The 20,168-nt window shown below is 53.4% G+C and overlaps 6 protein-coding genes across 6 annotated transcripts; 3 read left to right on the forward strand and 3 right to left on the reverse strand.

Moving 5' to 3' along the window:
* Window positions 1–543: 543 nt before the first annotated feature.
* On the forward strand, window positions 544–2,658 carry A1O1_04735 (uncharacterized protein; the record flags this gene model as incomplete). The annotated part of the gene is made up of 1 exon (XM_007725624.1): window positions 544–2,658. One exon carries the CDS (start codon window positions 544–546, stop codon window positions 2,656–2,658), a length of 2,115 nt encoding a protein of 704 aa, XP_007723814.1.
* Window positions 2,659–2,936: 278 nt separating this feature from the next.
* On the reverse strand, window positions 2,937–3,809 carry A1O1_04736 (uncharacterized protein; the record flags this gene model as incomplete). Its single annotated transcript, XM_007725625.1, has 1 exon — window positions 2,937–3,809. One exon carries the CDS (start codon window positions 3,807–3,809, stop codon window positions 2,937–2,939), a length of 873 nt encoding a protein of 290 aa, XP_007723815.1.
* Window positions 3,810–4,238: 429 nt separating this feature from the next.
* On the reverse strand, window positions 4,239–5,792 carry A1O1_04737 (uncharacterized protein; the record flags this gene model as incomplete). Its single annotated transcript, XM_007725626.1, has 1 exon — window positions 4,239–5,792. One exon carries the CDS (start codon window positions 5,790–5,792, stop codon window positions 4,239–4,241), a length of 1,554 nt encoding a protein of 517 aa, XP_007723816.1.
* Window positions 5,793–8,489: 2,697 nt separating this feature from the next.
* A1O1_04738 (uncharacterized protein) lies at window positions 8,490–10,271 on the forward strand (the record flags this gene model as incomplete). Its single annotated transcript, XM_007725627.1, has 1 exon — window positions 8,490–10,271. One exon carries the CDS (start codon window positions 8,490–8,492, stop codon window positions 10,269–10,271), a length of 1,782 nt encoding a protein of 593 aa, XP_007723817.1.
* Window positions 10,272–11,387: 1,116 nt separating this feature from the next.
* On the reverse strand, window positions 11,388–13,616 carry A1O1_04739 (uncharacterized protein; the record flags this gene model as incomplete). The annotated part of the gene is made up of 1 exon (XM_007725628.1): window positions 11,388–13,616. The coding sequence occupies one exon, from the start codon at window positions 13,614–13,616 to the stop codon at window positions 11,388–11,390; it is 2,229 nt and encodes a 742-aa protein (XP_007723818.1).
* Window positions 13,617–14,758: 1,142 nt separating this feature from the next.
* On the forward strand, window positions 14,759–18,769 carry A1O1_04740 (uncharacterized protein; the record flags this gene model as incomplete). Its single annotated transcript, XM_007725629.1, has 3 exons — window positions 14,759–14,796; window positions 14,850–18,657; window positions 18,737–18,769. The coding sequence occupies 3 exons, from the start codon at window positions 14,759–14,761 to the stop codon at window positions 18,767–18,769; spliced, it is 3,879 nt and encodes a 1,292-aa protein (XP_007723819.1).
* Between the last annotated feature and the right edge of the window lie 1,399 nt (window positions 18,770–20,168).

Consider the following 20,168-nt stretch of genomic DNA (forward strand, 5'->3'; position numbering starts at 1 on the left):
TTCTCTTCAAGTTGACTCGAGCAGCCTCTTCAGGTGAGCGTAGTGGTTCAATGTCATGGACCCTTTTTCACCGCATTGGACTCTGGAATTTTAAGGCCAGAGGGACTACCCATAACACTGCCTGGCGATGCTAGAGGCCACTTGTGTGCAAGATCATTTGCTGTTGCGCGCGCGAAAATGGGACATAACCCTCTTGTAAAGCTTTCCTCACCTTCCATAAAGGGGGCGCCAATCTCTCTGGGGCGTTCACAATCCATATTACCCTTGAGGACGCGGTCTTCATCTTGGAGGTAGCGTGCGATCCGTTATCATGTGGTACCTATATTCGTTGAAGTCCAAGTAGACTCGGACAAGGAAACTGGAAGATAGCGGTGATATTGGCCATATCGGTTAGGTCTTGTCTTATCTTGGCAGATGATCTGATCAAATTTAATCAGATAAGATAATCCCGCCCCTACACCTCCCCTCTACCTAGTACTAGTACAACACCTCTCTCACTTGCTGCAGACGCCCGGCTTTCGTGTGACGACTGCAGTTCAGGCCATGGCTGAAGGGTTATCTCCTGAACTCCTCGATGTTCTTCGCCTCTCGCTCAAGTCCTCCGCAGATATTCTCCTGGCCCTCGAAGAACGTCCTCGGGTTCCATCCTCAGACCATATTCGGGAGCTCATCAAAGCCATCCTCTGGCATCGGAAGTTCGTCTTGACCTATTACGCCCTCATCGCCCTGATAGTTGCCCTGTGCGGTGGCTATGGACTCTACAAAAGATGGGCTCGGCTGGGCCAGCAAAGAGAGCGGGAGTGCGTGGCTGCGCTGACTACGTCGTCATCATCGAGCAGTACATTGGAAGGCAGCGCAACACCACCGCAGAAGAATGATCCTGCAGAGACCACACCTCTACTTTGTTCGCCAGAACCATCTACAAGAGAGGGCCCCGCTCTGCTTGACAGAGTGCGAAGTGTTCTCATGCACCAGCCTCGGCCAATACGGGCTCTGACTTCTCCACGAAACGTCCTGCCCAACAACGGCACCACGCTGACTGTTCTGTTCTTTTTCGCCCTTAATCTATTCTATTTGTTCTATCGGGTGCCTTTGTCCGAGACAGGGGTGTTTATTCTTGCTGACAGAGCAGGCCTCTTGTTCGTCGTCAATCTCCCCATCTTGTACCTGCTGGCAGCAAAAACAAATCAGCCAATCAAGGCCATCACAGGATGGTCCTACGAAGGGCTGAATCTATTCCATCGACGGCTGGGGGAGTGGATGATAGCCTTTGCGGTCCTTCATATGCTTGGGATGTTCGCCACCTGGTATGCCATCTTGAGGCCTCTAGGATTCACCCTCCTGCGCTATCTCACCGCTAGAGTTGTGCTGTTGGGTATCAGCGCCATTCTTTCCTATTTGATCATCTATATCACCAGCATTGGCTGGTTTCGTCACTTATACTACGAGGCGTTCTTGGGATTTCACATATTCTTCCAGGTGGCAGCACTGGTGTTCTTGTTTTTTCATTATCCAACGGCCCGACCGTACGTGCTGGCCACCTTTGCAATTTGGGCGATTGATAGACTGTTGTGGCGAATTTCCCTGTCGAGTCGAAGAGTCATTGCATCCTTGGAGGTGGCTCCCGATGAGCACACCATTCTGCTTCACTGCGAGATTGACTTACGGAAGACGACCTTTGGGATAAGGTCACATCTCCACCATGGCTGGCTTCCCGGGCAACACGTGTTCCTCACCATTCCATCCATGGGTTTCAAATATCGGTTTCAAGCGCATCCGTTCACGATCGCCTCACCGGCTCCTCCTAGGGATAGTACAACCACATCCTGGCCGCTTCTATTGGTTATACGCTCTATTGATGGCTTTTCTCATGACTTGCTGAAGTTCGCTCGGCATCATCAGCACTGCGAAGTCACCCTCGATGGACCTCATGGCGGAATCGAAGCATTAGAGGCCGCCCGTGGCGCCGACCGCGTTTGCTTCGTCGCTGGCGGAAGCGGCATTGCTGTCACATATCCTCTTGCCTGGGATGTGCGGGTGAAGCAGGACTTGCAAGCAGAGGCGCTGGTCAGCTCGAGGACTGTGTACGCCGGTGGGCAGAGAATAATCCCAGCAGTTCGCGAGTGTGGTCCATTGACTGAACCATCGGCGTATGGCCATTTCTGGGTCCGACAAGACCCACGTCATGATCAGTGGATTTCCATGTTCCCCCGAGCGCACACTGTGAAGGCAGGCTACCCTGGAGATGTCTATGTGGAAGCTCCTTCCAAGGATGATGGGCACCAAGAAGTGGCGTCAATTGTCACCCACACTTTCGATACAAGGAGACCCGGCCTAGACGGAGGACGCCCCGACATGTCAACAGAGCTCTGGCACTGGGTGACATCTGTTCCGGCGTCTCGATCCTCGTCTTCCAACACACTCACACTCGGCGCACAGCCTCCTGGCTCAGACCGGACGCACCACGGATCATCCATGTCGAAATCAAAGTCGGATGACAACTCGGACATCAGCAGACGATCACGGTCGCGTGATGAGAAGCTGTGTATCATCGTTTCCGGCCCCGACGGACTGGTGAGGGATGTCCGAAACATTGCGGCGCAGTTGGTCCATCAAGGCTGGAATCTAGAAGTCTGGGTGGAGAAATTTGGCTGGTAGGGGTACCTCTTACACCAGTTCGAAGGAGGTCTACGTGAAGAAAAAGAGCAAAAAGGGAGGGGAGTCCCCTTTGGCCCATGAGCTGAGACCAAGAGGCGACCAGATGAGCCGCAAAGAGTATCGTAAATATCATCATTCCATATTCGCATGAACCATCTCTAATGTACATTATTATTCAAGCGAGCCAGAACCAATACCGGATCAGCTGGCATTCACGCATGCGTCATTTTGAAGAAGACCTCCTGGCAAGACAGCCTGCCTGACCCAGCTGGATCTGTCTAGCCATACACCAACGCTCGCACCTCGATGCTCTCCCGGCCTTTGGCGCCAGGGGGCGTTCTAGGATCAACAAAGGCCGTATGAGGTACCCGTTGGCCGACTCCTTCCTGATTGTCGTAGCACTTGAGAAGCAGTCTTTCGTCGTTATCCATTCCAGACCAGTAGTAATACTGCTGCCTCTTGTTGTACCTCACTGCGGCGGTCTCACCCGTGCGATGAGGGTAGCGGTGCTCGACAGGGACCAGATCTTCGTCGTCGACAGTGTCAGCAGAGGCGAACCCGAGAGGATGGGCCTGGACGACTCCGTTGATAGGTCGCCAGACATTGATGATGCGATAGCGGCCCTTGAGTAAATCCTCGGCCTCCTCGGGGTCATGTAACTTCACCCGCCACTCGGTTGATCGGCCTGTTTGATCGACATGAACTCTGGTGACGGGAGCGCGAGGGGCGTCGGGATTGGACCGGCGGATGGTGTGGTCAAAAATGGTGACTTTATGGGCGCCCGGAACGTTGTCTAACAACAACTTCTCCACCTCCGGGTAATACACTTTCTTGATGTGTTCATCGTCCACGAACTCCGTCTCTTCTGATGGCACCCCTTGTATAGCCTCGAAAGCGTCCTTGTCCAAGTTGAAGTCGCGTTCTCTTCCCCGAATGTCATTCATCTGCACCTCCACCGCGTCCTCGCCGAAGTTGCGCTGCGGTTGGCCTTCAGGTGGTTCCTCGACGTAGTTGTGTGGCTTGGACCCATCAGCTGGTTCCTTGAAGAAGTTCAGCTGTGTGCTGACCGGTCCTCGTGGGACATAGGAGGCGTCTTGAACCCCGGAGAGGGTGGTGGAGGTCGAGGTTTTCTGAGTGGTTGTGGTCGACATTGTGGCGAAGAGAGAGGCAGAGTTGACAGTGACAATGGTCTTGTGTGGTGTGCTCAGTCCGTCGTTGTCGTTGTCGTTATTGTTGTTGTCAAATGGAGGGCATGTCTCGCGCCGCTGGCGGGTTATATACGCGGGTTGCTGAGATCGCAGGCGAGCACGCAATGCGGCTTATTAGAAATCCACGGGCGGAGTCGACGTCATGTCGACCGGGCCGAGGATTTCCGCCACCGTGGAATTTACCCCAAGAATCCTCCGCAGTCGCTTCCACGCCAATCATGATTCAAGTTCGATTGTTCAGGGTTGTCAGCTGCTAGCCCGTGTTTCTCGATTGGAAATACTAATCGGCGTATCTGTGAAGTTGATTATGTGGTCAGCGCAGTCATGTCGGCTGTTGTGATCCCGCCTTGGGGCTGCGCACGAGCACAGGAGTTACAACTCGCCCTCTTCGCTGCCGTAGTCAACCTTTTCAGCGTCGTCGATCTCATCATTCGTGCCATGCTGGGTTTGCTCAGGGTGCGTCGGTGGTGGTGGCGGCGGCGGCGGTCTATCATCTACCGGAGCGGGTGGTGCTCGGTCAGTTACGCTGGAAGATTCGTGGCCATTGTGTTGTTCAATCGACGCATGGTTTTGACTTTCTGACCGGCTGTGCGATGGGGCTCTATCCCGAGCGCCATTCCAGTTCGATCCTGACGAAGACTGTCTTCTTGATCTGTCGCCCTGAAACTCTTGTCTCCTAGACGATTCACGAGTCGGAGGTGGTCGCGGCAGTCCGGCGGATGAAGTGTTGACAATCTCATCGATCCGCTTTTGCACTTCGTCGACAGAGTCTCCTGAGCCATTGTAGCCACCACCCTCCCGCACGGATGGAGCGGGATTCGGTTGAGAGGTATGTCTGGGGAGACTGGCATTGTTGTCTCCTGTGTCTAATCGAGGTCGCTTGGGTGATCGCTGCGACTGAGCCTCCTCTGCAGGTTGTGCCGGGACACCGGAGCCCCATTCACTGGATTGTTCTTCAGTCGCATCTCTGTCTCGTTTGACGCCAGCACTGCCACTCCTCGCACTTCCAGTCGGCGAGCGGTTATACTGTGGTGTAGTGGCCAGCCGCGTTCGATCGAACATGGCGAGATCCTCCTCTTTAGTGTAAGCGTCCTTTTGGCCTTGTCGCGGCAACGTAGGATTCTCGTAGACCTCCGCCATCAAGTTGCAGCCCTTCTGAATGTCGTGTATATCAAGTTTCAGTTGCTCCCACCACGGCCTTCCTCGTGCATCGTCGGGCAGACTCACCCCGGCAAGTTTGACGCCCATATACAAGGCAGCCCCTGCGATCGAGCCAGCAGTCAGCTGAAGACACATGGTCGTAACCAGTGAGTCATTGAGGAAGGCCCAGGACGCGTTCCGCAGCGGCTTGTTCTCCTGGACGCCGTAAAAGCGAAGAAAGTCGTAGAGGAGGCGGTAGGGCTGTTCCAGTTGCAGGTCGAAACACAAGGCTTCGAGCAGGAGATCTTCGTTGTGCAGGATTGTGTCTCGCCATTTCCAATACTCTTTGCTCTGTTCGTCCACCACCAGATTGGGTTGTTTTTGAGCCACTCGACAACATGCGACCACCAGCTCTCTCATTTTTCGGTAGTTCTCTTCGACCTTGGTTGCCAGGAACAAGGAAGTCGCGGCCACCGAGTAGTGGTGTAGCCCTGGTTTATTGCTCTGGACCATCGCATGGCGCATGAAGAATCGGTGGAAGTAGACAGCGGCCGTCGACAATGTTAGCTGTGGCAGCTTCAACATGATTCCCACCTGAGTAATGAAATTGACACCTTTCTGACGATTGGCCAGTTCTTGGGCAACCGGCATTCCTTCGACGAGGCTAGGAGCCAGGAGGAGTTCTTCGGGAGTGAACAGCCATTGCGACTGCGCCTTTTCGATCACCGGATTTGTTGAGAACGGGGAAGAGACATCAGGTTGGGCGATGTCTCTGACGGAGGGCATGATGACTATTTCGTCCGACTCTCTCGAGAGTGTATCAAGGCCTGGCAGGGATTCGTGTAGATTCGTGGTAGTCTAGAGCACATGTAAGGAAGAAGTCGTCGATGAATGACACGCTTGAAGGTTTCGGTCTTCGATGGTTGATCCTTGGTAGCATAGCAAAGATGGACAAGAGAGCGTGGCACACGGGTCCAAGCGAGGGCCAGAGACCGTCCAATTCATCTGAGAATGAGCGAAGTGTGACCAAGGCTTGTGTTTGGAGCCGATGGCGCCTCGTTCTGGCTGTCGCGACACACTCCTCAGGTGTTAGTAGGAGATGGACAGGCAGGCATTCATCTGGCAGGTTTGCCGACACTAATCTGGGGAGAAAATGCGGCCGTCAGACGGTCACTATGACGTCACTGAGTCTATTCCGCAGCACACTGTCTGCAGAGTGAGATACATACCTACTCCTATCGTGAATGCGTTCTATGTTCTGCAGTTATGGACAGTAGCTGGATGATTACAGATATGATTATCTAGCAGGATCAACACGGCAGAGGGACAATTGGATTCATTACAGCGACATGATCTGAGGCTATCAGTTCGAGACTTTTCCAGAACAGCATGTGTAATGTAGAGAGGTATCATAGCACAAGTCTATGAAGGCGACGCGCCAAATCCATGCACGAGTTCTAGCCTTGTCTTTTTTGCCGTGCATGCATAGCAACGTATACTAGGTTGACTGTCATTCTGATTACTCGTATGCATCACATACTGTCCGCATCTGAGACCACCTGCACATCCTGTTCATTCCGTTAGGCTCAAGACTTGTATCTTCCCAGCAGGGGTGATCCAGATATTTGTCATTGAAGCCACGGTTCTGGGCAATCTTCGTCTTCAGCACCCGATGTAGGTGGAAGATACATCCAAAGCTGCCTCGGAAGCGAAGATAACCGTAGCTTCGATTCTGGGGGTTAGTAGTGCTTGCAGTTCCTAGGCCGTAGGTCTTATTCTGATTTGATGCATCGCTCTTGCACTGCAGGGACAATCGCCCTCCTTCTTCCGACCTCCGTCCTTTTCAACCCATACGGAGGAATGCCATATGCGCTTGCATGGAGCGGTCGTGGGATAATCTCGGAGAAAAAAGATACGGTCAGACTGATTAGGGATTCAGATGACAGGGGATGAAAGCTATTCTTGTCTGGCGCGTCCACGTCGGCTGCGCATATCGTGTTCGGGGTTTTGTCGATGCACGATGAGGTAAGGTTTCCCAAGAACCTTCACAGGTCTTCAGCTGTGTATCTCAACGCAGACTGGCATGATTAGTTATCGCCCAGGGCCAGGGACCAGAGACCAGGAGCCCCCAGACCATCAATGCTTGTGTTGAGTAAACGTTTCATGCTTCGCGAGTCACGACTTGAGGCCATGCCCGCGGTAAACCGAGGATATGTCATCCATTCAAAGAAGAAGGATACCACTGGCTGGCATAGGCCGTCTTGTTACGTGCGTTGTGTTTGACGTTGAAGTCATAAATGGTCTCGCCAAGGATATGGCTCTGCCGAGTGAGACCCTTTCTGGTTAGCACTTACTAATACTAAAACCATGAACCTTTACGATAACGGTGCTATCTCTCTCAACTAGTCCTCTTTCGACTAGTGCACCTTTGTTTTCACTACCTACTCCTGCTAGCAATATAGCAACCGCGACTGGCGGCTGAGCCTTCTATCATTCTGCCTCCCGGTTCTTCCTCTTCTCTCTTGATGTTCTTTGTTCTACGTCTGTCCCCGGACTCTTCATGTCTGTCACACGGCATTCTCCTGGCTTGGACATGATCCTTCCGGCCCTCCCTCGGCATTCAAACCTGCGTCATAGTCTTGATTTGATGCCGATGGTAGCCATGCGCTTTCTTACACGCTGTTACAGCCTTAAGAGATGCATGTGCATACAGGTAGGTGCTGCTCCTTTAGGTGTGGCTTGATTTAGTCAAGGTCTCCAGGGACAACGCAAACACCCCGGCCATCGAGGTATTTCGAGGCGCTTCCAAACATGCTACCCATAGTAGTGCTCCTCATGCTTTCAAATCCCTCTGGACCGAGATTGAGGCTGGTCTCTGGGCCCTGTCTCGATGTTACCTTTACTCTGCACTCCGTTGGGGCCGACATAGCATGATATAGATGCCCCCTTTGCGTGAAGCACCAAGCTCCCTCCTCGAACGTGGTGCATACATCAGATCAAAGCAGCCATATCACTGGAGTTGGCATGGTTTCCCTTCTTATATTTGCAAAGCGCCGACATGCAGAGGGACTTGAACTATCGAGATCGATCTGAGCCACTGCATATCGACACCTGTTCGACCAACAAAAGCCCCAAGTCAGCCAACCCCTTGCCAAAGTGTCGCCCCCGTTGTGGGTGAACCAGGGCCCAGGGTGCCAATCACATTGGAGGCAGCTGTATCAGCAACGATCTAATCCAGAACAGGAGACAGCCATCCGGTTGTTCGAATCTGTTTCCACAGTGCGAGGATTCAAGGCGTCTTGGGATTGCTTACACAGAGGCTACTGGCAGGTCGGGTCGTCTCTGTACAAGGATCCTCCGTAAGGCGATACCATCCTTCTAGAAGTGTATTACCAAAACAGCCTTGCCTCTTGCCTAATCCAGCAAATCCAGTGGTTGGGTTCTACCGACAGACGGTGGGGCTTTACGCAATATCAAGCATCCATGGCTCCTAAACCAAGACGCTCTGTATCTCCCAGCTCTCGGTTTTTGTTTGTCAATGAAGATGCGTCCAGCGTGACGAGAACCACAAAAGATGCGGAGCTGGACAGGACAAAACAAAGCCATGTCCAACGGCAGAATTTCGCCCGTAAACGTCGGCTTCGAGAGCAATCCACAACCGCCACGCGACCAAGCAGACCAGGATCCTCGTCACAAGGACCTGCTATTGCAGGCGCTGCTTCTAGACTCCCTCCCGCGACCCGCGAAGGACCGGCTCATGGGAGCGACCCTTTCGACTTTATATACAGCGTCGACCCGATCGATCCGGTCTTGCAGTCCTCGATCTTACTGCAAGAGCCGTTGTATCCGCATTTCTCGGCTTCACCCCCTGACATCTTCGGCCCTGCATCACCCTCAACAGCTACAGCCCTACAACGAGAGGATATCTACGATGTGCCCTGGCCTTACAGACCAGGACAACCCTTCGATACAACACTTCCACCCCAGAACGTCACTCCTCTGCCCATAATCACAAGCAATGTGGCAAGCTCTTCGACGCCTTTCAGTGGGCCTTCCTATCCGTTGGTTGACGGTCTTCGTTTCTTGGAAAGATGGGCTCCGCCTTTAATTCAATACTACAATACCACCATTTTACCAGAGAAGTTCTGGAAAGATACTAGGAAGGTTCCAATGAGTCGTATTCGCCATGCGTCATCAGTTCACGCAGATATGCAGGCTTGTATGGCTGAGCCTGCACATATGTATGCATTTTTGGCATCATCTGCGACACAGATGCTTGCTCGGGAGGGTCGACTGCTATTGCCAGACGCATCTGAAGGAGACCACCAGAGAGTCCTCACTTTCTTCAAAACGAAAGCCATCCAGGCTTTGATGACCACAATGACGTCGGGGCGACTGGACCCACGAACCGCCATCGACGTGCACAGGTTGTACGGTGCAGGAATTCATGCTGATAACAACGAGATGGCCGAACCACATTTCCAAGCTTTGATCTCTATGTTGGAAGCTCTGGGAGGTCTTGACGCATTCAGCGACTACGAAGCCGAGAAGATGATCTTGCTCGACTGCAATGCTGCCCTGAAGGACCTCGAGGCCCCCCGGCTGCTTGAGACCTGGGATCCTGGTCCTCTGACCGACGATGTTCTTGTCGCGATTGAATCGCAGGATCTTCATGTCCTTCAAGCAGGGTCGAGAGTCATCACGACGCTTGCCGTTTTTCACGATGGTCGGCTGTTGTTTCAGAGCTTCTACGATCTTACCCAGGTCGTGAAGATGTCAGCCCACTTGGAAAGCGTGGCTCACTATGACGCGGAGCACTACAAATGGTTCAGTCTGCGCCTTCTAGCAATCCAAAACAGGCTCCTTTCATTGCCTTTACACTGCCAAATGGACAGTCAGACCGACAGCTTGAGAATTTCTCTGGCTCTCTGGACGGCCACGACAAGATCACCGGCCTTGGCCCGAAGGATAGCATCCAAGTCCAGCCATAAGCTCCGGGGGAGGCTGGAGAGTACTGATCTCCATCATCTCTGGACCCATGCCACAGACCTGTTGTTGTGGGTAGTAGTCTATGGAGGCGTTTCAGCAGGCAACAAAGATGACCTCGACTGGTTCGTCAACATCGCTAGAGGTGCTGCAGTGCAACTCGGGCTACGCGATTTTCTGGCGCTTGAAGACTTACTGTCAGGGTTTCTCTATGACCCTTATTCCCAACACGACTCCGTTGTCCATATCGCCGCTTTGATGTGGCCAATGTCGAGTTGACAACTTGACATTCGAGTCTTGCTTGCTTCGAAACGAAAACAAAATGGTTGCCGACACGGTCTGGCACAGTGTATGTCCACAAATGTAACTGTTTGAATTGTGCACGAGAATCACAACAAAGGTTCGCGGAATGCACGTTCAGGTATTCTGGCCCGAGGCTCGAGATGATCAACGACCGGGTACAGGCATCGACAAGCCCTGCGCGGCGACTATGCAGCTCTGATGCTGCCACGAGGAGGACTCGAGTTCCAGTTGGATTTACAGCTCACGACACGCGGGATCGTGGTCGGTCGGAGCAAACACAACTTTCTCCATCGAAAGGCCACCACTTACGTTTTCCTCTTCGGCACAATCGCGTGGCTCGAATCCACGTTACCTGTTTGGAGATGAAGCATGATACAACTATACAGACCCATATCAGCGTTCACGGATTCACGAGCCACGGTGGCACAGTGTTAAAGCCGTGCCTGGCATTGGCCAAACCACGCCCGATGGCTTGCCGCTTGTCTCCCTGATAGGTGGCCTAGAACATGAACAACCACGTGAAGGGAAACAGATTGGCGTTCACCAAAAAGGTGTACCTGAGTCTTCCGTGCCAAAGAAAGCGCGAGTCGTAGACGGATTGGTCGAGTTTGCTTTTCTATAATATTTTAATTCTGGACGTCGGAGATATGGGTATTAGGTAATGTCAGAAGATGATATATAGGTAGATATATATAGCTTATAAATGTATATGTATGTGCAAGTATGTGCATGTGATATATATAATATGTGTGTTCATCTGTATCTGTACAGAATCACCTTCAATACGACAGCTCTTTTCTTTTGTTCTCCATATAAATCATACAATGTCCTCGACTGGAAGAGTGAGCATGATATATACACATACCTGAGGGGTGAACCCACCTCTGGCGTCTCATCCATAAGTCTGATTCATGTTTTCATGTCGTCCTCACAATCGTTGTTCCGCCTGATGTAAAGGCCATCGCAGTAGGTCAGTCGATAGAGCTCTGCTACACCACCAATTGCCCTCCGCTGATCACCACTTCAACAGTCCACAGGTTTGGAGCGAGTGGATGGCATGGCCGTGGCGGGCGACCATATACCTCGAACAAGTCACAGATGAGGCACACCCAGACTCGCCAGCACGAGATTGACGATACTCATGACACCCTCGCCAAGGATCAGGCCGCTGGCGAGCACGATCACTTTCGTCTCGCTTCGCTGCTTCCAGCCGACCCACCAATAACTGATGATGCCGCCGACAGTGCGTGCCAGCGTGAAACTGGGCGTATTGTACATGCCGACCGCCACCGCAATGCCGCCGGGAATCCAGGGATGGAACTTGCGACACCACGGCTTCTCGTCGCGATATGCAAGCATGTAGATCCGCAGGGAGGTGGTCAGGGCGAAAACCGCCCCTGCAACGAGCGAGCATTGCCATGCCATGGGCGGCAACCCTTTCCCGGTGACGAGGCGGGCCGTGAAGATCCAGACATACGCGGTGGGGATCTCGAACAGTTCGCCGGGGATCTGGTATACCGAGACATAGAGCTTGTAGACGGCAGCAGAGACGAACGCGCCCACCAGACTTCCAATCATCTGTCCGTAGAATTGGGCTTTAGGGCTCGCCCCGATCAAATGCCCGGCTTTCAGGTCCTGAAGTATGTCGCCGGCCTGTAATGCGCCAGCTTCACTGACGGCGCCGGCCAGGAGGTTGATCACAATTGCATGGTTGGCGTGTTTGCCTGCGGGCGTGATAAGGGCAAAGACTAGTTGGGTTAGCTTCGATATGCCAGATACTGGATTGAGGTCTGTTTCGCCCAGCGCACGCACGCCCATTATGGACAGAACTAGTGCAAGGAGGATGGCGAGAATGTTGAGGCTGATGGGGATGTATCTCCCGAAGGTGATGTGGATGCAGATAACGCAGAGGACCAGAGTCAGTGGTAGCAGAATGGCCACGGTGCGACCGGACACCAGATGCTCTGGTGGTGCGTCGTTGGGAAGCTCGTCGGTGTCATCCGCAGCCGGCTTTTGGGTTTGCGCGCGTGGGGAAGTGTCGAGCGAGAGATATCCCGCGACACGCCTCCCAGGCAGGAAGTCAGCCCAGGAGGAACTGGCGCGGTAGTAGTCCTTCACTGATCTGATCCAGTTGGGGGTATACTTGATCGTGGGCAGAAGCAGTAGCCAGCCCAAGTTCACAATCGCGTCGGCAAGCATGATTGCTAGACTGACCCAGACAATCCAGCCTTTGCTTCCTGTCTCCCAATCGTCAACAGGTCCCGGGGCCCATCCGTTGTGCTTGGCTATTGGGCTGAGGATGGCCCAGCCAATGATGGCGCCGAGAAGCATGTGGAAGGTCGTCGCCGGGCCCATAATGATGCCCTGGCCAACATATGCTGGAGACGGGTTCAGGTTCCATACCCAGTTGTGCGCGAGATACGTGCCGAAAATGGGTAATCTGTGGAGGACTGGAACGAAATACTGCAGTAATGTGTAGACTCCAGATCCGGAAAAGGCGACAACGAGAAGGCGGATCTGCTTCTTCCAGTCAGCTCGGACATCATGCTCATCTGACCGGCTCGTCTGGTCGTCTCGTTCGCTCTCTCTCAGCAGCCCCTCGCGTTCCTCGGTGCCTTGCGTTGCAATATCGCTGGACTTGCTTCCTTCGTTCTTAGCCCCTCCGTGGAGGACGGAGATCATGAGGGCGGTGGCAGTTCCGCTAGGGAACTTCAGCCGTTCGCGGACGATGACCTGCTTCCGCAGCGGAACTGCAAACACGACGCCAAAAAGGCAAAGACCGACGCCCCAGACGAAGAGTCTCCATAAGCTGAGGTCTATCGGTGCACCTTCACTCTTTGTGAGAAGAAATTCCAGACTCGGCATCACCCCAACGAAGCCCAGACCCAAGGGCATTGTTCCCACAGCTCCCGCCACCGTCTGCACCAGCACATTCTCCACGGGGGTGAAGGGGAGGGCAAGATACGGCGAGAGGGCCTTGAAGACTGCGAATCCGATCAAGGACGCCGGCATGGCCATACCGGAGACCCATCCTGTCTGGAGACCGAAGTATGTGTTTGAAAAGCAAATGATTATACCGATTCCTGTGCCTACCGCTAACCCGCGCAAAGTGAAGTTGGTTCCATCAAGGGCCGGGTCGGCCGTGGATGAGCCGGCATAGCAGGCATGGTCGGAGCGGTTTCGCGCAGTGAGATGCTGACCCGGTCGCGCAAGGACGGCTGATGAGGAGGGAAGCGACCGTGAATGGTCTTCGTGGTCGGAGACTGAGGTAGAGGAAGAGCGAGAGCGAGAGTGAGAGTGAGGACCCCTGTCGGGAGCCATGGCGTTAATGCGTGCTGTTGTAGAAAATACTAATAGGTCGTTGTGTGGTCGTCCACCGCCATGAGGTCAAGGTGCCGTCGAGTGCGGTCACTTGCTGACGAATTCGATGTGGCGTGGTGACCGCGGGATATTCGACAGCTGACCGCGACAATAGAGCCGTACACGCTAACAAAGGAGGTGCTTGTGGCTCACGGTAACGAAAGGTGTGAAGCTGCGACCTCGGATCTGTCAATCTCAATGCTCAAGACTGACAGAAAGCCATACTGTCGAACTTAGAGTCAGAAGAGGAATTCCAATTGAATGCAGTGCAGTGAGGGGCGAGGGACTGCACCGCATAGTACTACTACATATGGCAGGTCTGACGAGCCACTAGTCAGTTAGTGCTGTTCCTACTAAGTCTATGTATCACGTGTTCTTCTCTCAGCACATCGACATCTGGGATGGAGATCACGAGATCCCATTGGATCTGGCAGGGATTCTACACCCGGCCGCTCGACCCGTTTGTTATGGCCACTGACTGCATGGAGCGTTCTGGGCCTCGTAAATTCCAGTTTTCGCACCCCGGCCCCTTGCACCTCCAGCCGATCTGCCTGCCACTGCCACTGGTTTTGCTCATGACTTGTCCCCATTCCCGCGGTCCCCAGGCATCCTTGGCCTCTCACAGGGTATCCTAGGTCAGTGACAGGCATGAGGAACCCAGTCCAGCCCGCCCCATGTCAGAGATCGAGGTACAGAGTAGTAGTAGACGATGCACAGGAAACATCTCCATGCCCTTCAACTTCTGATCGACTTCCACAGGGACCCTTCGACTCCCAGGCTGAGGAACCCACCGACAGCCGTGCCGCTGCTTCTGCTTCTGCTTCTCATACATCCAACCACGAGCTTGTCGCCAGTCCCCTTCAAGTTCTCCGCTCCCTTTCACTGCCTGCGCCATCACCTCAACCCCTACCCACGAACCTACTGGTAGTGCAGAGCCACTCTGGAATCTTCATTTGATCTTTAGGTTCTCTTTTTTGCACAGGATGAATGCAGTTTCGCCTCACGAGTCCATAAACACCCGATCAGAAACGGAGCCTGGTCACGCTGGGAGTTGGAGAGTCTGACCCCGTGCAAAGGCTCTTGACAAGCACTTACTGACCACCATGGCTCGTGAAGGCGCCCGAGAGCGTGATATGCATAGGTAGGTCGGAAGACAGCCTGCATTTGCAGCATCATATTGACATGGGCCCTCAGGTATTACAAGCCATGGCTTGAGACTTTCATTTCGGCCGACTTGAAGTTCGATTTGAAGCCCACGCTGCACCTACCTCCAAACCATGCCCCCGAGGATTCGGTCCCGCGGTCCTCACGGGACAAGGCTCTGACTGCGTTTGCCCAACTGGGTTGTCTTCGGCTGCAGGCCAAAAGAGGAGTGGTCACTTTGTTCGATAGCTCGAAGCAATATATCATCGCCGAGGCTACAAAATCACTGTCTTTGATGGATGACTCCCAGCATGAGCCGGGGGATGCACTCTGGTTCGGAAACACATATATAGCACGTGAGAAAGGGGTCTCGGCCGACGCAATGTACCCCGACACTTATACCGCCCAGGGCCCAGATGGAGCTTCTCACAGTGCTCCGGCGTTGGTGGTGCCCGATCTTTCCACGCATGAAAAATATAAGTCTCGAGAGTATGCCGGACGAGGCGTGTCATTCTACTGTGGTGTTCCCATTACCACCAAGCTGGGCCATGTCATTGGAGTATACACTGTGACGGACGACAAGCCTCGCGCGGGACTGTTACCTGACCAGCTCCGTTTCATGACCGACATGGCCACTATCGTGGTCCAACATTTGGAAGTGGTCAAGAACGACCGGGCCAGAGCGCGAGGGGAGAGCCTAATTCAAGGCATTGGTACTTTCATAGAGGGTGACATTACAGAAGAAGTGTCTTTGATCGACCCGGCATTCCAAGCCCATCCTCCTCCATCGCTCGGGCAGGCCGCTGCTGCACACGACGCTGTAGGGTCTGAACCACCGACCTCGCCTGCAAATGCCAAGCTCCCAGAGCCGAATGGAATGGCCAACGGGAGCATAGGACTAGACGACGGTCACGGCGGCCCTCCTGAAGATGAGCCTACAGCTCCGGGAGATGACCACGACCTCAAAGACGATGGCCTGTTGAACGAGCTCCAGAGACGAAAGGATCTAGGGGTCGTACAAAATGACACTATCGGTCCAGATCCACGACGACTACGCGCGCAGAGACGCTCCGCGGCGGTCAAAGAGAAGGCTCTTTCGGATTCCCTGCACGTTTTCGATCGTGCTGCCGCCATACTTCGGGAGTGCTTGGGTGTCGACGGGGTGGCGTATGTGAATGCGAGCTCGGCCAACTTAAGCTCAGGGTCCAATATGAAGCATGCCGGCTTGGCTGTGGCCATGATGCACCATTCAAAAACCAAGGACAAGAGGGCCACTGACCGAGAGGCTCGGCATAAAGCTCGCCAGAGCTCTCGGGAGTCGAGTGCAGATGGTGGTCAGCGTGAATCAGCGTCCCATGAGTCCAGCGACTCGAACTCTTCCAGTAGCACCGCAAGAAGTGGTCCCGAGTCTTCCTCCAGCCGACCTATGCGCCAGAGGTGTGAGGTGCTGGGGATTTCGCCCGCCGATTCCGAACGCGTCATCAGGATTCCAGAGCAGACGGTGCGTCGATTCGTGCGCCGTAATCCCCAGGGAAGATGTTTCGCGTTTGACGAATATGGCAAGCCGGCGTCGAGTGACGAGACATCCGATTCCGCTTCTACCGTCCCTGAAGAGCTAACAGAGGCGGGACAACCTTCGAAGGGACCGCGACATATCCCGACCACAAATGCTCTTCTGAGGGCATTCCCTGGCGCCAGGAAGATTGTCTTCTTACCCCTCTGGGATTTTGCCAAGGGGCGCTGGCACTCTGGGATGGTGATTTGGTCGCACGATGCGAACCGAATGACCAATATCCAAGATGACCTTTCTTATCTGAAGGCGTTCAACAATGCTGTCATGAACGAGGTCAACCGGATCAACCTTGCTCTGTCGGATACCGCCAAAGCGACGTTTCTGGCCAACATTTCCCACGAGCTTCGTTCGCCTTTGCATGGTATTTTGGGAAGCATCGAATTTCTTCATGACACTCCCATGGATGACTTCCAGTCAAGTATGGTCATCTCCGTCGAGACCTGTGGGAAGACTTTACTGGATACAGTGAACCATGTTTTGGATTACGCCAAAATCAACAGCCTTTCCAAGGGTGGTTCGCTTCGCCCGGGCTCGCCGGGGACTCAGGGAAATGCGCAACCCTCGAGCTCGGACAGCAGTCTGGTCGAAGACTTTGATATGGCTATAGTGGTGGAAGAGGCTGTCGAAGCCGTCTACGCGGGGCAGGTGTTCCGCACGGCCAATGCCGATGGATTGTCAGCAAGGGGACCGGGCGAGCAAACGGCTGCCGATCGCGCGATGCGGAGCCGGCAAGCGGCCAAAGAAAGCATTAGTAAAGTTTCTGCCGCAAGCTCGAGCCGGGTGCGACTGACGCTGAACATCGACAACTTCCCGAATTGGAAAGTCAGGTCCCAGCCTGGTGCCATCCGGCGCATCGTCATGAACGTCTTGGGAAATGCATTGAAGTACACGAGCAAGGGCAGTATCAATGTGGCATTGGAACTGGACGAATCCCGCAAGAAGAGTTCGTCGAATCTGCACGTGCTTCTCAAAGTCACCGACACTGGAAGAGGCATGTCGGGAGAGTTTATGAAGAACCATGCTTTCACGGCTTTTTCCCAGGAGGACTCGCTGGCCTCGGGTACGGGCCTTGGACTGAGCATTGTCCGCCAAATCGTTGATTCGCTCAAGGGGAAGATCGATCTGTCCAGCGAAAAAGATGTTGGCACCGAGATCAGGATATGGTTGAGTCTCCCGAAAAGCCTCAAAGAGGAGACTGCCGATTCGGAGACAAACGTCGTCACCCAGGTACGCGCGCTGACGAAAGGCCTCGACTTGTGCATGCTGTTACCAGACTTCGTCAGGTCCGATGACGATGACGCACCTCGTACCCTCCGACCTCTGCCGACCGTGGAGGACTGCATTCGAACGTGCATGGAGCGGTGGTTTGGGATGAAGGTTCGTTGTGCGCCGAACATGGAGGGCGATGCACCGAACTTCTTTGTCTACCCCGAACCACCTCCCATTGACTACTTGATGGACCGTCATGGCCGGACCGCGTCGAGTCGAGAGATTCCCGTCATTGTTCTATGTACCAACGCCTTCGAAGCTGCCAGTCTCAGATCTCATGGCATCCACCGACTCACAGATATTGGCCGCATTATCGAGGTGATCGCTCAGCCGTGCGGGCCACAAAAGCTGGCCAAAGTCCTGCAGCGATGTATGCGAAGGATGAAGCTGCTTGGCGACAGTGATTCGGCCGGCTCAAAGGGGCAGGTCTCTATGTCCATGGGACATGGAGGTCCCGCGGACCTGGCTACCGTATCCTCGGCCGACGCCGTCAAAACCCAGGGTTCAACTGAGGGGGAGCTGAGAGAGGGGGAGAAGGAGATGGAGAAGAAGAGCAAGTCAAGTCGTGACACGGCCAGACCAAGAGAGCCACCTTTGACACCCGATCAATCTACAACTGACAGGGACTCGGATTGGTCGGCTCGACCCGTCGACAAGAAGGAGAAGGCCAGAGTACTGGTGGTTGATGACAATCACATCAATTTACATCTCCTGGTCACATTTGTACGGAAAACCAACCATCCTCACCAGTCGGCAACCGACGGCGAAAAGGCGTTGGAAGCCTACAGGAGAAGTGTCTTGGAGGATGGCGGCCGACATGCATTCAAATACATCCTCATGGACATTTCCATGCCGGTCATGAACGGCATTGTGGCGACCAGGGAGATCCGCAAATTCGAAAAGGAACAACGGGTCGAACGGCCGACCCAGATCATTGCCTTGACGGGGTTGGGCACTGAAAGCGCCCAGAATGAAGCGTACCAGGCTGGATTTGATCATTTCTTGAGCAAGCCAATAGTAAGTTTTCCCACCCCTCTCGTCGCTCTTGGAAGTCACTGTTCGTCTTCGATCTTTGTACTGACGTTTGTCGTTGCAGAAATTCAAGGATCTGCAAAAGCTACTTCTGTGATCTCTTCGATCTGAAGGGCGAACTTGCCAAGCTGTGCTTTTGCGTGGATCCTGTTGTTTTTTACCACCAGTGCATTGCGGGCGCCATTACATTTGAAGAACGATCATCATGGGTTACGGATGCATACGAAGACGAATTCTTTTACAATGGTTGCATGGCTGGAAGCGGCATACATGACACGACGTTTCGAGCATGGAATGGGTTGATGAGTGTGTGTATTGCGTTCTGCGAGGCGTGACTTGGCGATCCGGGTTTGGGGATATGGATATTGATATTGATATTGATATTGAACGGGTGTTATTGGGCTGCTGGGGACTTGATATGCAGCGATTCAAGTTGGCGTTGTCGCTGGGTTTGCTGGTCGGCATTGTCTACCTTAGTCTCATGATGGTCATGTTCTGTTCCCAACAGTCTCCTCTGTCGAACGATAGAGACTCGACTGAAGAGCAGGGGCAGAAAGTACCTTAGACAAGGCAGGACATTTCAGCAGGAATACTATCTGTTCTCGACCCACCCACCATCCCGTGAACCAAACTTGAAGCGTGAAGGACCGGACAAGAGGTTCAACGAATGGCAGCATGGCATGACTTTGATTGTCACTTGGTGCCGCAGTGTTTACCGAACTGTTTACCGAACCGAACCGAATTCCTTATACAATAGAGTGTCTTGGTCTGTCCATGGCGCTCGTGTCGAGAAGTGGGCAGGCAATACGAAGAAGGCGAAACATTCTACTTCGATACCGAAGCCATTTGTTGAACATCCAGAATCAGTAAGCGAGCGAGCGACATAACCTAGATAGAGAGTATACTGCTCGTTCAGTGGTATTGGATGATGGTTGAATCCTATCTATCTAACGGAAGAGTCTTGCTTCTCTGCCTGCTTCTCTGTCTGCTTCTCTGTCTGCTTCTCTGCCTGCTTCTCTGCCTGCTTCTCTGTCTGCTTCTCTGTCTGCTTCTCTGTCTGCTTCTCTGTCTGCCTGCTCCTCTGTCTCCCTGCTCCTCTGCCTGGATGCTTGTCTGTCTATTTGTCTGTCTGTCTGCCCATCCAAAAGGCCATGAGTCTGTGTCTCGTATATTGTGTGTCAACGAAAGCCTGACACGAATCTTATGGATCTTAAACCCGAGATCTGATCCATACTAACTTCAGTCAAATACCTTACTTCCCAGTGAGTTGTTTAGCAAGAGACTCGATCCGCATGAAGTTCAAGTAGAGCATCGATCCAAGTTCAAGTTAGAAACCCCCCCAATCTCAGGAAAGGATTTAAGAAGAGGGAGAATCCTCAATTTCAATTTCAATTTCAATTTCAATTTCAATTTCAATTTCAATCTCAATCTCAAGGAGAATCCTCAATCTCAATCTCCAATTGAACACATGATCGCAGCGGAAGGGAAGCCGTCAG

Source organism: Capronia coronata (assembly GCF_000585585.1).
Source record: "Capronia coronata CBS 617.96 chromosome Unknown acBCG-supercont1.4, whole genome shotgun sequence".
Classification (NCBI taxonomy): domain Eukaryota; kingdom Fungi; phylum Ascomycota; class Eurotiomycetes; order Chaetothyriales; family Herpotrichiellaceae; genus Capronia; species Capronia coronata.